The 17,671-nt window shown below is 46.9% G+C and overlaps 1 protein-coding gene across 5 annotated transcripts; it reads left to right on the top strand.

The window, feature by feature from the left end:
- The first annotated feature begins 2,213 nt into the window (after positions 1-2,213).
- On the top strand, positions 2,214-9,509 carry wnt9b (wingless-type MMTV integration site family, member 9B). 5 transcript variants are annotated; one of them, XM_056607292.1, is made up of 6 exons: positions 2,214-2,390; positions 3,001-3,257; positions 4,352-4,617; positions 7,158-7,365; positions 7,406-7,409; positions 7,470-7,821. In XM_056607292.1, exons 1-6 carry the CDS (start codon positions 2,305-2,307, stop codon positions 7,723-7,725), a joined length of 1,077 nt encoding a protein of 358 aa, XP_056463267.1. In that variant the 5' UTR covers positions 2,214-2,304; the 3' UTR covers positions 7,726-7,821. The 5 variants fall into 5 exon arrangements, with proteins under 5 accessions (XP_056463267.1, XP_056463275.1, XP_056463258.1 ...); XM_056607300.1 differs by lacking the exon at positions 7,406-7,409 and having other exon boundaries at positions 7,158-7,332; positions 7,415-9,503; XM_056607283.1 differs by lacking the exon at positions 7,406-7,409 and having other exon boundaries at positions 7,158-7,351; positions 7,446-9,503.
- Positions 9,510-17,671: the final 8,162 nt, after the last annotated feature.

Raw genomic sequence — 17,671 nt, 5'->3', positions numbered from 1 at the left:
GTGGAGCTAGGAGCAGATAGCATCTTCCTCCAGCTTATGGACTACGCTGCGGAAAAGTTCACAGGAGTCAATACGAAGTAGGCCTACCAGAGTGCAACACTGCGAAAATCACCCGGGTAGGAACGAGCAGGCATAATATTCATGAAGATAATTGTCAGCCATATCCTGTGGCGCACCCCCATACGACAATATACAAATGCGAATATGATCGATAATATAATAATATGCTACATTTTGTAATTCCTTTTGCAATTCCCAAGGGTGCATGGGACTTATTTTTTGTTTAATGGTGTTTTCATTGCAATTAAATGTAATCTTGGTAGTAGGCCGAAACTATTTTGTCAGCCAAATTGTTCAACCTTGTTGAAATATGGTACCATTGTGTCCATGATACCCAGAGAGTGGTGAAAATGGGCCCATGTTAATGCATACTGAAAGGTAGAAGTGGTCTTAAGTAAAGTCGATGGTGGAGTGTCATCAATTCTGCTGACTCAGCAAAATCTCAAAGCATCCTAGCAACCACACAGAACATCCAAGCAACCACGCAGGGCACCCTAGCAACCACCTCGTAACATGCTAGCAACCACCAAGAAAACCCTAGCAACCACCTTTTCTTATCAATCAACCAATCAGGCGCCGGCAACGTTGATGACGACTCGGGCATCATAGTGAATGCAGACGCAAAAGGCTGTGTTATATATCATTCAATTCACAAAGTAACTACTCGTTGAATTTGTATCTAATTTAAATTATTCAGCAGACTTTAAGAGGTTATGTGTAGATGTTTCTATTGTTTTTTTTGTTTTCTTTGTTGTAAGCTTGTTTTTTTGTTTTATGGAGCGTCTTGGCCAGGGCTCTCTTTGAAAAGAGGTATTAAATATGAATGAGACTCTACCTGGTTCAAATAAGGTTTAAGAAAATAGTCTGTGTCTGAGTTTGGGTCTGAATTCTGATTCATTACAACAACAAACCCTAAGACCTCCAGTGCTGAGGATTCTCGTCGAAAACTCTCTCCATCTTCAGGATGGATGGCTTATGTCCTTATTCTGTCTGCTGTCTGCTCCAGCAGAGACTGGGGGGCCCCTATGTCTCATTATTCCATGGCCGGGGGAGGCTTACAGCCATATCTTCTGACAGATGTGCAGTGATTATAGAAATGCCACTGGTGGAATTAAGGCTTGTGGTATAAGATAATGTTGTTGTTATTGCTGTCATCTTCGTACAACTTTAATTTCCACTTGCCAAAAAAATATGTTGATAATACAACAACCTATTGTAATGTTGATACAACTACATTGCATTTTTGGGTGCATTTTTAGATGGTAAGAGAGTAACAGAGCATTACCAATGGTTTGGATTGTGGGGACAATCTCGACTACACTTAAGATTTTTTATTTGCGTAATGATCATTCACAATACACCTGAAACTACCACAGCTGCCAAATGACACTCCTCAACTTAAATAACATCAGGGATGAGGGAAGACAAGAAAAGCACAGATCTTAATCTCAAGTATGCGGGCAGTTCGACTGCAAATAACCACTTTCGCCAGCAGGTGTCACCCACATCCATATCAGTGATTCTGCGATTACCAAGCAACGGGGAACACTCAGGACATAGGCGTACAATCAGAGCTTGAATAGGGATATATATAAAAAATAATCGTATATAATATGTATTAATCAAGGAACATTGTGGTTTTATAGTTAGTGTTCAACATGCACAGGAGTTATGTACACCTTGAAATTGCATACAAATTGAGTTAGATTAGAAGTCAGCCCAGGGCCGATGATCAGAATGAACCACCATTAAAATGATAATTATCTGAATTACCTCGACACTATTTGCTGTTTAGGTTATACATATGGCGCTCGTTTCATGCAGCAGTTCCCCATGATGGTGGGCCTTACGTGAAAATGATATTCTCTGTGTAGGCCTATGTTAACACCAGTCAACCATCCACCTTGCTTCAAAAAACCTTCATAGAGTTTGAACGCGCTGCGCAACAACATATTAGATGTATAGTCAGCAAGTCAATAACCTATCCGGATTTTGATTGTCAAAGGTAAAAAAAAAGTTACTTTATCAACTTGGGTGGCGAGGAAATGGGAGGGACGTGCCGCTAATGGAGGAATCCAATGAGCGCGCGGCAAAGGTAATGCGTTTCTACAAAGACCTTGCCTCCCCTCGCGAACGCAGTGGATTGAAAGACTGTGTGGCCACTTAAAGAGGTGCGCCGATCGGACGGCACTAACTTTCTCCGTGCAGAATCAGCGAGATGAAGAGCAGCACCATTCCGACATCATGTGCTCGAGGCTCCCCAGGACCGCCTGCATCTTACGCCTTATTGCGCTCTGCATCATATTCTCGCACACCGCAGCTTATTTCGGGTTAGTCAAATGTATTAACCGTTTAAACGTCTTGAAATACTTGCATTCAATAGAGTGTGTTGAAAGGATATTGCCGGTAAAACAGTGAGGGAAGTCATAAAGCTACACATTACGCACGCGTAATTACGCACAATCTGCAAGGCTACAGCAGCCTTTAATCGATTGTGGAATCAGTGTGGTAATATTTTTTGCTGTTGCATTGTTCTACTTAAATCTTCATCAGTGAAAATATGGAAACTAAGACCAGTTGAAGCTAATGTGTGTGTTGCTTTGCCCTTGCATATTGACATTACTCAATATCATCCCTGCAGACTGTGTATTTTTTGTTTGCCCATTTTTACCTGGAAAAATAGGTGCATGTCCCGATTGTTTTGTTATGATTGTCGGCTTATATAAAAATGGCTGCATCTATTTATTAACTGATAAATATTGATGTTTTTATCTTTTTCTTCTTCTTCTTCTTCTTCTTCTTCTTCTTCTTCTTCTTCTTCTTCTTCTTCTTCTTCTTCTTCTTCTTCTTCTTCTTCTTCTTCTTCTTCTTCTTCTTCTTCTTCTTCTTCTTCTTCTTCTTCTTCTTCTTCTTCTTCTTCTTCTTCTTCTTCTTCATAAGCCTGACAGGTCGAGAACCTTTGGTCTTTTTACCTGGCCCGTTCTCCAACGAGCCTTCCGGTTCGGGTAAAGCGCACCTGAAGCAATGCGAGCAGATGACGCTGACCCGGCGGCAGAAGAGACTGTGCAGAAGAGAGCCGGGCTTGGCGGAGACCCTGCGGGAGTCGGTGCGCCTAAGCCTCATGGAGTGTCGCTACCAGTTCCGGAACGAGCGCTGGAACTGCAGTATGGACGGGCGGGGAAGTCTTCTGAAAAGAGGTAAGGTATCTATAGGTTATAATAGGTTATAATATAATATTTAATATATTGGCTAACTAGTAGGTACTCATCATTTTTAGGCCCAAATAACCACTAAGAGAATAATATAAAATGGAAATGGAACGTTCACGGAGCAAGTTGACTTGCAAATCCGTATTAGGCCTATGTAAATTACAGATCAGGATTTGGATATTTGATTAGGCTATTTAAATTAAAATCCATTAGAGAAAATACCGTCCCCGTATACGCGCAAGGTCTGAATTGGAGGCCTGCATTTGATTCAAAAGCAATTGATAAGCAACACATTGTATTGATAAATATCCTACTTTAAAATATGACCTTAGCACGCTCATCCATCCATACGTTTAATATAAGTAAACGGACAATAAAAAAAAAGAGCCAATATTTTGTTATCGGTATTTTTTACGTATGTATGGTTATCAGCGCGGGGGCAGAACACGTGCAGTTCAGCACGGATCTATCAACGGCCTCGAGCGCCAAGAGTCCCAGCGCTGTAGAGCGCGAGCCCTCGTGGTTATTTATATCTCGGAAAAGCGCGCCCATCCCCAGAGGAAAAGGGCGGCGTGATTATCCACTTTCATCTGGGAAAAATCCTTAGCTAGCCAAAATAATAATTAATAGGATCAAAATATACTCCGTCGATGGCGCTGGAGTTAGCAAATCGTATCGTGTCATCTAAATGCTGGAGGAGGGGAGAACAAGTAGGCATTACATAATACATTTTTCAGTTGTGTAAACAACTGGTGAGGACTAGTTGAGTGAATAAGGACTCACTGTAAATAAGAACTTATTCTTAATGATCTGCCTGGTTAAATAAAGGTAAAATAAATAAAATTAGTGGAGTAATGCTTTGTATGCTACTGGGATTAGGCTACTAGCTAGCATTTTGTTTAATGCCTATGAATTAAAATGCAATTAATGCATATATGCCTACAACGAATCAGTCACATTGGCGACTTGTGTTACATACATTCGACCATTGTTACCTGGACTTTAAGTTCCCTTAAAGTCCTGCATTTTTAAAGTCAAACAAAAATTCTGATTCATCAGTATTGCTTTTAATTTACCTTCAGGTTTTAAGGAGACCGCGTTTCTGCTGGCCGTTTCCTCGGCTGCGTTGTCGCACGCGCTGGCCAAAGCCTGCAGCTCGGGCCGGATGGAGCGGTGCACGTGCGACGACTCCCCCGGTCTGCAGCACCGGGAAGCATGGCAGTGGGGGGTCTGCGGGGACAACCTGAAATACAGCACCAAGTTCCTCAAGAAGTTCCTGGGGCAGAAGAGGGTCAGCAAGGACCTCAGGGCACAGATTGACGCCCACAACATCAACATCGGAATCCGGGTAAGGGCTGGGAGGCCACCCGCAACACAACACATACACAAACACAGGCTAAAAAACACACACATGGACAGACTAACGCATGGACGCACATATGCACTCAAACACTCAAGAACACACACTCACACGCACACACATGCGCCTACACACCCACACATGAGGAAACACACAAACACACACACACACACACACACACACACAAACACACAAAGACATACATGCACACACAAACACACACACACAGTTAGAAAAGCGTCAGACTAATAAGGCCGATGTGAATCGGTAAACAAGTACTATTTTCTATTTAGCCGACGCCTCAACCATCGTAAATCAAAGTCTGCGGCAGCGTCCTCCTGTCGTACAATAATAATTCAGTTTGATTACGTTCCTAACCCAAGGCGTCACGAGAAAAAGCCTTCGAGTCCCATTCTACCCAATTAGTCTACTCTACAATTAGTCTACGGTTATACCTGGCTTTCCTGCCCCCTGACGCCTGACTTCAACACCAGAGGCTGCAGGCTCAAACCACCCACCACCCCCCCCCCCTTCCCCCCATGCCTTCTCCATGGTTGGCCTTGGTGGATCCAGGGAGAGACAGAGAGCGACAGAGAGAGCAAGAGGGAGGGGAGGAAATGGGTGAGGCAGCGTAGCAGGGAGACAAGATGGCTGTGGACAGCTTGGAGCCAGGTGTTCCCAGACATGATAAAGCTTGCTGTGCGGGCACATGGTTCAAATTAAAGGTATGGCGCTTGAGAGACAGACAGACAGACAGACAGACAGACAGACAGACAGACAGACAGACAGACAGACAGACAGACAGACGAGCAGACAGACAGACAGAGACCGAGAGAGAGCGAGAGAGAGAGAGCGGAGAGAGAGAGAGAGAGCGAGAGACGAGAGAGAGAGAGAGAGAGAGAGAGAGAGAGAGAGAGAGAGAGAGAGAGAGAGAGAGAGAGAGAGAGAGAGAGAGAGAGCAAGAGAGAGAGACCGAGAGAGAGAGCGAGAGGGAGAGAGCGAGAGGGAGATTGAAACTGTGTTCTATTTTTTAATATAAGAAGCAGCTTGTTTTTTTTCCTTCTTCCTCTTTTTTCCCGGCGCTGGATCAGTGTTGCGCTCTGCATAAATCCACTTGATGTGTATAAAACCACCGCTGTGCAGCTCAGAAAAATATCAGGGCCCCTGGGCGAGAGACCCTATTACCTTTGTCTCTTACAGCTCAGGTAGGTCATAGTCTGGGGAGGAGGCGGGGGGGGGGGGGGGGGGGGGGGGGGGGGTGGGGGGGGGGGGGGGGTGGGGGGAGAGAGGTGGAAAAACAACAACAGGATGAGCTAAAAGACATCTATCTTATCTGGGCTCAGTGTTTTCCTGGCCTGACATCTTGTTGTGGCCCCCAGAAGAGACCAGAGGCCGTTAACAAAACAAGAGAAGGTTGCTTCCCCCTCCTCCATCCCTCAGCGCTGGTACTCCAAAGCCCCCGGGCATCATACCTGGAAAGGGTGGAACTGTGCTGATCCCCCCCCCCCCTCCACCCCTTCTCCTCCCCTCACCGGAGCCCTATGACCTGTCTCTGGCCCCCACCGAGGCGGCCCACACCGCCTCGGTGGGTTCTCGTGGGGTCCCCGACATGCGGTTGAAACCAATGTGCTGTTCAACCCAATGCCAGAGAGAGGGAAGGAAGAGGGCAGTGGTGCCAGACCTGGTCACTGCTGTCGGGCCAAATATATAGTGTTACTCTCCGTCCTGAAACAAGAATTCTTATCAACGTTTTCCATGAGCAGACATGCAGGGAGCAAAAGAGGGTGGGACGATTCCGCTGTCTGTCTGTGTGTCTGTTTGTCACCCCCCATGCCTCGGGGCAGTGAGGCTAGGACGGCTGTGGAGGCAGCAGACAGAGCTAGTTGCAACACACTCAACAAAAAAAAAAGGAGAAGGAATCTGCGTGAGTGATGGCCTCGCTCAGATGAAATACTGCTTTCTTTTTCCGAGCCATCATACTCTTCACCACCAGCACCCCCCCCGCACCCCCACCCCTGATCCATGATGTCAAACCGTTTACACTGATCTCAGCTAAAGGCTCAATAGCTGCAGAGCATCCAATGCTACCTCCCCTCCCCTTCCACTGTTCCCTGAGAGACATGACCCCCCCCAAACCCCCCCCCCCCCCCCCCGCCCCCTCAGGAAATAGCTTCTTTTTTTTTGCCTAGATGTGCTCAGGAGATAAAAGGTGCGGGCAATGAATCAGTCTGAGGAAAAAACTGACATCTCTTCGCCCTCTCTCCCACCGTCTCCTCCACCTCCTTCTTCTCCACCTCCAACTCTTCTGACTTCGCCCCCCCCCGACATCTCCTCCTCCTCCTCCTCCTCCACCACAACTCTCTGCCTCCATCCCCTGCCCTCCACATGATCCACCTCCTTCTTCTTCTTCTCCACCCTCTCCTCTTCCTCCTTCCCCCTTCACTCTTTGCACCACCTCCAACGTCATCTCTTCTTCCTTCTCCTCCACCTCCTCCTCTTCCTCCGCCTTCCTTCTCCCCCAAAAACAGGCGGTGAAGAGCGGCCTGAAGACCACCTGCAAGTGCCACGGCGTGTCGGGGTCCTGTGCCGTGCGCACCTGCTGGAAGCAGCTGTCGCCCTTCCACGACACCGGCCGCCTGCTCAAGTTCCGCTACGACACCGCCGTGCGCGTGCTCAGCGTCACCAACGCCGCCACCGGCGAGAGCGAGCTGGCCGGGTCACGGCGGGGCAGCGGAAGTAGCGGCGGCGGTGGTAGTAGCGGAGGAGCTGGTGTTAGCGGCGTTAGCGGCGGCGGCGGCGGCGGCTGGCGGGAACAGCGGCAACGGCGGTGGCGGCCCAAGCAACCCCCGGCCCACGGATCTGGTGTTCCTGGAGGAATCGCCCAGCTTCTGCAGGGCGTCGCGCTACTCTCCGGGCACGGGGGGCCGCGGCTGCGCGAAGGACACCAGCTGCCACAACCTGTGCTGCGGCCGGGGGTACAACACGGCCATGCGGCTCACCTCGCTGTCCTGCAACTGCCAGGTGCGCTGGTGCTGCCACGTGGAGTGCCAGACGTGCGTGCGGGAGGAGGAGGTGTACACCTGCAGGAAGGCCTGAGAAACAAACAGCAGAGCATGGGAGAGTTATCGGCTGATAGGATGCCCCACACATGGGGAGTGATATTATGACTTGCAGAGCCCAGCGGATGCGTGAGAGTTTTCTGCCTTGGCCGTATCGCGGAAAACAAACTGAATCACAACCAACCCGAAACAAAACACAACACAACATTTCAGGGGGGACATTTTTATGTGATTTCTCCAATCATCGTTTCAAATTATTGTCCACCTTGTTTCCACCTGATCTTGCCGACATGCCTGAACACATTTGATGTAACATAGAGGGGATTTCCATTATGAGCGTTATAGGTAAGGCTATCGTATTTGCAGCGCTGACACGTAGAATCGCAGTGATGTAGTATTACTTGGCTGCCGTTTGATATTCCTCGTTCTAATGTCGTAGTTTCGGCGGTTTGGATGGTTTGGATGGCAAACCTCTTTTGCTCTTTTGAATCTCGCTGGATGCACTGAAAAAGTCACACTTATGGGATGGAGGGGGAGGTAGACTGCCCTCTGGGTGGAGCTCGTAAACATCACTGGTACTGGACTTGACTGGATTGGTAACCTTCTAGGACGACCTGAAAGGGATTTTGTAATGGCGTGGTTCTGTCCATTTGACTATTTATTATGCCACTCTGTCTATGTCTGTCTATCTGCTGCTTTGTATTTTTTCAAGTCTTTTTTTTTATATTCAAGAATGTTGCCAGGTAGAAAAGAAACAAGGTCCTTATTAAGGTATCTGGCACCTGTCCGCTGTCTGTGGTTTCAACCTTGGAACAGTTTTTATGAGGGCTCGTTTATTAGAGGTGAAAAGAAAAAATAAAGCACTTATCATGGTATGCATCATTCGGATGCCCTGCAAGGTTAAATGTATATAATTAAATTCCAGAATTTAGAAACAAAGTGCTTCACGTCTTAAGGGAATCACTGGGAAACGGTGAGAAGGAGCGTGCCCCCCCCCCCCCCCCCCCCCCGTGTGACAAACATGGATCTCCATGGTTGCATTAGCAAGGTTATTGTGTACTGAAACAAGCAGTTGCTCTTATGGAAATGTGTATGGAAATCCCTCCATGTAGCTCCTCTAAAATAACAAAGGTGGGGGGGGGTGTATAAATAGTGAAGGGACGAGCAAAAGCGGCAAGGACAAAAAGAAAAGGGGGGAGAAGAAAAGGTTGTTGTACATGTGGTAACCATGCACTATCCTAAGCTTTGATGTTTATAACGTGCACCTGACTAATGCTTTTTTAATCGTCCTATTGTGGGGGGGGGGTGCTCCTTTGACCTAAAAATGGTCCAATCATGCCCCTCATTTTCTTTCATATTATGAACCAATCAGAGAAAATAGCAGTGTTTACTTCCTACTCCAACTCCCAAGTTCAAGCCAGAATGTACGATGGCTCCATGGGAGCAGGTCCAGGGTGCGTTTGGGCCCCGAGGGCTTTGATTATGGGCCAGTGGATGTTTTTTCTTGAATGATCTTGGGCTTTATATATGATATGAATATAACTCATGCCAGTGCTCCAGGCGTATGACAATGTGGAATTGTAATGTTCTACCTCACATGGTCTATAGGCAATTACCATTAAGATTTACTATCTTTGCCGAGATATTTTCTTTGCAAATACCTGTACTCTTCTTTAGCATCTCTCGTAAAAAGCTCAAGTTGATATTTGAGACTCTGTACAAATTTTGAACCCTGTGTTATATAAATAGTAAATGCTTATTATATTTTCTCGTTTTAAATCATGTAACAATATATTCTTATTTAAAACAAACTAATGAGACGAATAAAAGGTCTTACATTTGTATCAACGTTTTTCTTTGTACAGTGTTTGGTCACCTGTCAGCTGTTCTGCCCGGAACGCCTTGTGCGTGTTTTATCACTGTTGCTCATCACACAGTTGCACACGCATCACTATACACACACATGCACACAACCCCTGACACATACACACACAAACACACGCATACAAACAAAACACACACATACGCACAAGCAGATTAACCCGGACACACACAGTCACACACACCCGAACACACACACAAACACCCACACACTAACACAACACAAACACACACAGTACACCTGCCTTCAAGCTCTAACAACAGCATCAATCAAGCCCAAAATTACTTCCCCACTCCTCCATGTTTAATCTGAATGGATGCTGTGGTATGGCTGCATCACCCACATCAACCCCCCAGTATTAATAATAATGTTAGGGGGGAAATGCGGTTGTAACATACGAATACAGGTGTTCAGCCTCTGGGGCCACCACACAGCCCAATGATGACAATCAGGATGGCTATGATTACCAACGACAATGATTCAGATGATTGTTCAGTCCATAAACACATGCATGCATGCACACGCAAAAAACACATGGCCATTAAGGGTTATTAACCACTTGCGACATTTTGGTTCCTGAAAGAGAAAAGAGAGAGCGAGAGAGAGAGAGTGAGCGGGAGAGAGAGAGAGAGAGAGAGAAAAAGAGAGAGAGAGAGGGAGAGAGAGAGAGAGATAGAGGGAGAGAGAGAGACAGAGAGAGAGAGTGTTCGTACTGTAACTTCTTTAGAAGAGTGCATAGCTGTAATTAGTAAAATAATAAATCTATTAGGGTTAGGAATGTTGTGGGATGCAATTGTTCTTCAAAGTTATATTTGAAAACATCAAAGGCATGGGAGTTGAAGCAGATCATGATCGTTGTTTCCTCGATCACATATCTTTTATGCATCTATTCATGGTTTATTTGATAGGCACGGATACATTGCACATAGACACACTGTAAACAGCTGTTCGATCCAAGTATCATAGTGTGTGTATATAGCTGATGCTATTGTGCAATACCGGTCGCTAGTAGGGCTTTTGCCAGAAAAATAAAACGGTTGGGTGAAAAGAAGGTAAACAGACAGCAAAAATTAAAAGAACACAAGGTGAAACAAGGTAAACTGCGTACAACAAGATATAATTAAGGATAATTAACTATGATTAGTACTGTGGCTGTATTCCGCTTACACATTCCTGTAAGATGAGTACTAATTTTCTCAATATCACTTTTACTAAGGGGAACATTACAGAGTATAAACATTCATGCTGAATAGCTTAATAATGGTGTTCATAAATGACATTCAGTTTATATATTTAAAGTGTAACTGGCATTAACGGTTCAATTAAATACTGAAATACTATGTCATCCTGCATAAACTTTCCAACTAGATGGCAAAACAGTAAATCTAAGAATGTGTGTGTGGGTCAGGTTCTGCGTGTGTGTGGGTGTGCGCGCGTGTGAGTATGTATATATTTTTTTGATTATATATATTTTATATATAATGTACATGTGGGGTATTATTGAACCACCTCGCAACTGATTTGTTTGAACAGGGGGTTGTATACGACTCCTATCCCAGAGATATACATCACTTCACCGCAGTACAACATGGTGTACACGGGACCTCATCATCCATCAAAGTCCCCGGTCAAAAAGTAGAGGACTGGACCAGACTAGACAACACAGTAAAAATAACACAGACAACACAATCAGAGAGGGAGAGTTTGGGAATTTGGGGATTGAAAGATATTAAAAGACAGGAAGACGGACAGGACCAGGGCCCAGATGAAGGGCAGAGAGGAGGGTAGGGTCTTAGGAGCTCCAGGAGGCCATGTCTCCTGTTGTTGTATAATGAAACTCCCAAAGCCTTAATTTCCCCCCCTGCTCTAGCCCTGGGTGGAGAAGGTGGAGGTGGAGGAGGAGGTGGTGGAGGGAGGTGTGGTGATGGAGGGCTGAGAAGAGGCCACAGCCAGACTCTCACGCACAAGCCCTCAGGCCGGTAGCTCTGTGTCATGTGCTGCTGTGTGTGTGTGTTTGTTTGTTTGTGTGTGTCTGTTTGTGTGTGTATGTCTGTCTGTGTGTTTGTATGTCTGTTTGTGTGTGTGTATGTGTGTGTTTATTTGGGTGTGAGTGTGTGTGTGCGTCTGTGTCAGTGTGTTTAGGGAGGTGGTAGTGCGTGGGTGATTGTGTGTGTTGAAAATGGTGGATACTTGTATGCGTAAGTTTATGTTTATATGCGTGTGGGTGTGTGACACCACAGATGTGTGTTTGATCCAGCACCTGACAAAAGATGAGACGAAACACACAAAGCACTTTTTTTGCAAATGTATGTGTGTGTGTGTGTGTGTGTGTGTGTGTGTGTGTGTGTGTGTGTGTGTGTGTGTGTGTGTGTGTGTGTGTGTGTGTGTGTGTGTGTGTGTGTGTGTGCATACTTGCCATGTGCACACCTGTGCTCACTTCCAGTGATAATGTTTGTGTGCAGTCGATGTACCTGTGCGGGTGTGTGTGTCTGTGTGTGTGTGTTAGGACTGATGGGTCTTCTCAAGCTTCCTTCCATCACTCTGTGATCCAACGCCACAGCGTGAAGGACAAAGATAATGTAGGGTGACGCTCACGTAACTCTATCTCCCGTGTCTGTGCTGGTGAGGTTCACCTATAGTTTACTGTGTGTGTGTGTGTGTGTGTGTGTGTGTGTGTGTGTGTGTGTGTGTGTGTGTGTGTGTGTGTGTGTGTGTGTGTGTGTGTGTGTGTGTGTGTGTGTGTGTGTGTGTGTGTGTGTGTGTGTGTGCGTGCGTGTGCGTGTGTGTGTGTGGTTGGGCTGACAAAGATGAAGATGAAGTGGCTCACCTGGAATTGGCAGAGTATTTTTTTTCAACCAACCGATTATTGAAATTGTTTGGGGGGATGCATTCTTCACACACTCTCATCCAAAGCGACTGACACTGACTTCCAATACAATGTCATGAAGGAGCAGGTCGGTGGGACCTCACACTCTGGGGGGCCTACGTTTAAGACTGAGGCGGAACACTGTGGTTTCAAACCGCAGCCCTTTAGCCTGGGACTCAAACACCGTATAATCACTACCCTATCCTTCAACCGCTTTGCAATGTATTAAGCAGAATAAGGTGTTCAGGTTTATACATGACTCATTTGTAAAACGACCAGTTGTCGTTCACTGAAGCGTACAAGGGTGATTTGCCCAAGGACACTTAGGGCAGTAGTTCCTATTTGTAACTGGAGTCGGTCTGCCTCAGGGGGGTCAAACGGCTGCTCTTCAACCCAACGAGACTTCCTTCCTGGGTGAAGAGAAACTAGGTGATAGCATCAGCAGCACTCGTGAAACCCCCACTTCCCGAACACACCTTCACCTAAGATGGCCGCCCGGATTAAATGACGCACTCGAGAGACAGGACGGACGGAGATGGGATGCAACAAAGACGTCACATCATCGAGAGAGAGAGAGAGAGAGCATGATGGAGAGAAAGAGAGATGGGGAGACAGAGGAATGTCAGAGGAATGAGACGGAGAGAGGGATGAGAGAGAGAGAAAGAGAGAGGGAGAGAGAGTGAGAGAGAAAGAGGCTTCAGGATACGGCATAGGGCATAGGAATTTGGAATGTGAAATGACTAATGCAATTGCTTAACCCACAACAAGAACATGCACTGCCTAAAGCGATGGCAAGCCAGAGTGCATACCTTGCCATCCCCCTCCTCTGTGCCGGGGGGGTGGGGGTGGGGGGGGGGGGGCTGGGGGCGGGGGGTTTGACCTCTGAGACCCGGGCAGACTGACTTGAGCTTCAGGTGGGGTTCCGCCATCCATTGGTCCGCAGACAGCAGATTATAATGATGTTTATTTAACATGGCCCTGTCTGAGGTAGAGCATCGAACAGTTCATCCTTTGAAAAGTAGAACGGTTGCGTGTATAGACGGGAGTTTGACAACCTTGGCGAGGGTTGAAGAGGTTTGCCTCAGAAGCTTTGCTTCATGTTGGACATTCGATGGACATGTGTTTGTACATCAGACCTAATAGCCGCCCTTCCCTCGTCCTCGGAATGTTCTGGGTGGCTCTGTGTGCTGTTCTGTTCCCAGGGACTTTCCTGCTGCACCAGAGAGCACCTGCAGCCCGGCCGTTGCTGCCACTGGGATATGACTTGATAAGCGTCTGCCTCACTCCCCCTTCTCTGCGTGCCGTATGGTCACACTCTTCTACTCCTCTGCCGCCTTCCACTCCTGCTTGTGCATCCGCAATCACGAGGACACATGTTGAGGGAAAACACAAACAATGGACCATTCGCACAGACGGACGAATAAACACACATTCACAAGCACGCTTTCACTCTCTCCCCCTTGCTCACACACAACATTACACACATGTACACAGACGCGCACTGGCACACACACACTCTCACACACACACACTGACCTCCATTAGAAGCAAAACAAAACTTTCCCAGACCAACAATGTCCAAGGCCCGGGAAAAAACACAGAAAAAGAGCAAGGCTTGTCCTTTCAATCCCAAATCTGCAGATTCATGCAAGAGAGACGGTGAGGTGTGTGTTTGTGTCTGCGAATGTGGTGGTGGTGGTGGTGGTGGGGGCTCCCTTTAAATAAAAAAGGCAAATCTAACTGACAAATGTGATGCCATCTTGATCCGTGCGGTGGAGGCCTGAGGCAGAACTGGTGCTTAGGAAGTTGTCAGTGTGTATAATTGGCTCTATGGGCCTTTCAGGGAATACCCCGGTGAGGTGCTTCACAGAGTGCCATATTATGGTCTGTATTCCCACCCTGTTTGAGGTAGGACTCTGCACGTCATCTAGGTGAGTAGATGGGTGGGTGCCGTCTCTCCCCCTGACGCTCGGAGGTGTCATCGCTCACAGGTGGTTGGCGAGAGGGGGGTGAGGTGAGAGAGACTGTGTGGAGGAGGGGGGCCCGTATTGATTGTTTGTTGTTTGTTATTTTGTGTGTGTGTGTGTGTGTGTGTGTGTGTGTTGTGTGCGCGGGTTGACCAATCACATGTGAGGGTTACACACAAGTGATTCTGAGACATCCGTGACACAAGACTCGTATGAGACCACAGGACAGAGTAGAAGTTTCGAGAAAAGGAGGGGAACATGAAGTGATCGAGGGACAGCGAGAGGGACAATGGGAGGGTGTGTGTGAGAGGGAGGGGGAGAAGGAGAGGGAAAGTTGCCAGTATCTTTAATGAATCACTTTTCCATCTCATTTGGTTAACACCCATAACACAAGTGTGCACACGCACACACACTCACACACTGGACTGTGGTCGGCTTATGAACTCACTGCTGTCCTGTCTGACAGGCCATCATTTGTGTTCGTTCAGCCTCTCATCGTGGCTTCAAAGATAAGTGGATCATTTCCCCCACAGGGGATGAGAAGATCAGGGGGCCTTCAAAAAAATGATTGGTATCCAAACATAGTTGACCCCGGGCCATTTCTGCGCACCTTGCCATGCCTTGCCCCCCCCCCCCCCCCCCGTAATTGTCGCATACACTGTGTTGCTTTTAAGTTGTGATTAAAGTGTTAATTGCTATAAATGCTACATAGAATTGGGGTAAGCAACATTAAGTAAATCAAATATAATTGGTTTAATGACTTTTTTTTTTTTTTACAAGACTTTAATAAGACTTCATTCTTTTTATTTGCAATATTGTCTTTTGTCTTTTCTGAGAGAACAATCATTCCAGTGCCATGATAGCAAGTAACAGGTCTGGGATCTTTAGAAGGCTACACCAGTCCAGGCATACCATCACACTGTTTATTTATTAAGTTATTATTAACATTAAAGCCATGAGTCAAAATACTTTATGCCTTTTTTTGCGTCTTCCAAACCCACCAACAGCTTCAGCTCAATAACCCGCACTGGGACTCAAACGAGCTGCAAAGCACCCTGAAAAGCAGTCAAGTCACACGTATTGTAGCGTAGGGTTAGGTTATTGCTTGGTGATCGCACTCCGCACCTGGAGTCCTGGAATCCAGTATGTGCCTGTGGTGCTCAGGTGTTGAGGAACACCGCTAAGACCATCTCCTCTCCCGCTTTCACTCCGGAGGCTAAAGATAAAGGACAGCAGACAGGGTAGACAGAGCGAAAGACAGAGAGAGAGAGAGAGACAGAGAGAGAGAGAGAGAGAGAGAGAGAGAGAGAGAGAGAGAGAGAGAGAGAGAGAGAGAGAGAGAGAGAGACGAGACAGAGAGAGAGAGAGAGAGAGAGAGAGAGAGAGAGAGAGACAGAGAGAGAAAGACAGAGAGAGAGAGAGAGGGACTAAATGGTGCTTAAAACACAGAGAGAGAGAGAGCGAGAGAGAGAGAGAGAGAGAGAGAGAGAGAGAGAGAGAGAGTTTTATTAGTTATTAGTTTTACTTTTCACTGTATAGTAATTTGTATTATAGTGTACATTTAGCTGATATCTTCACTGTATTTTAACAACTTTCTGTGCTTCGACAGTTAAATGTATGTTCTGCATGCAAATAAAGCCCTTTGAGAGAGCGAGAGACAGAGACAGAGCGAAGGAGAACCCAATGACCTTAGGAGGGAGGTAAAGGTCCCCCACCCACCCTCGTGAATAGCCAAACGGCTGGTCGTGGGGCCCCATTCTATGTGTCCCTCTGTCCCCCCTTTCGTCTGTCTGTCCCTCCTTCTTCGTCTCCTCCTCTGAAAACAGGCTAAATCTGTGAGGAGAAGAAAAAGACAAACCACCGGCTACTGCCCTGGGGAGGTGTTATGACAACCGAAAATAGTGAGCAGCGAGCAAGAAGTGGCATGAACCGTTCTGGAGCTCCCTGACACGTCGGGGGTGGTGGTGTTGGGGGGGGGGCTCTGCTGAGAAGTGTTTCGCCTGGAGAAACAACCATCAACTCAAGCATCCCCTGGTAGCCCCACACACACACACACACACACACAGACGCGCATGCACACACACGCACAGACACAGAAACACAAACACACACACACACACACACACACACACACACACACACACACACACACACACACACACACACACACACACACACACACACACACACACACACACTCATCGTGGGCTGCGTTGGATGGAGATCGCGCACATAATGGGGGTAAACATACAAAAAAAATTGATAAAAGAGGCCGTCCTAACAGCTCCCTCTACACCTTACCCTTTTTTACATTTACTGACTGACTGCGGCCTCTTGGTTGTTATTGATGCCCTGCTGTCAACAAGATGTAGACAGCAAGCAGGGTGGCGGGGCTGATACCGGGCTGGGATAGGCTGATCGTCTTGCGGTTTGGATGGAGTTCCAGGCATTAGAGCGCCGCGAGGCACGATTGTGTCTAATTCAAGAGATTCGCCAAGGAGCTATTGTTAATTCTTTCCTACTGGTTCTTCTGGGAATCCACGGCAAGACCCGTTCACACACCACTCACCCGACAGCGGCGTTGACTTGTGACGGACAACTTAAAAAGCACAATCCCTTCTCCTACCTCCCTGTCCCCTGCACGCCGACCTCTGATGTCATCTCCTACCGATCGGTCCCATGGAGGGATCTGGATCATTATGGGGTTGGTGTCGGCAGCACGAGATCTGCAGTTAGGGATGCTGAAAGATGGACGTACTGGATTATTCTGACACCCGATCTGTGGAAAAGGGAGATAGTCCAATTATACAAAGTCTGAGTGAGATGACAAAACCTAGCCTTGAGGCTTCCTTTGTGAGAGGTCTTTCCTGTCACATGTCTACTTGTCAACGGGCTGTTCTCTGCCTTTCCTCAAAGTTTCGTTCGAAACGTGTGTGTGTGTGTGTGTGTCCTTGTGTGTGTGTGTGTGTGTGTGTGTGTGTGTGTGTGTGTGTGTGTGTGTGTGTGTGTGTGTGCGGGGGAGCTTAAGATAATTTAATGAGAATTTAAGTAGCACTGATTAGCATCAACAGCAAACAAAGTGTTACAGTTCTAAAGCCAATATGACTGAAGTCAAACTATTATAAATGGTGGCTGTTACATCATTCAATATATTTAAGATAAGGTCAAGTAAGTGTAAATTATGTGTATTTTGTTCCACCCTTTTTTTGATTTGTCGCTGGGTCGCTAGGTGGTGGTCTGACTTTATGCTGGTGTCAGAGAGTGGACG

This window comes from Gadus chalcogrammus, chromosome 2, assembly GCF_026213295.1.
Source record: "Gadus chalcogrammus isolate NIFS_2021 chromosome 2, NIFS_Gcha_1.0, whole genome shotgun sequence".
NCBI lineage: Eukaryota > Metazoa > Chordata > Actinopteri > Gadiformes > Gadidae > Gadus > Gadus chalcogrammus.
This window is presented reverse-complemented; position numbering and strand designations above follow the sequence as displayed.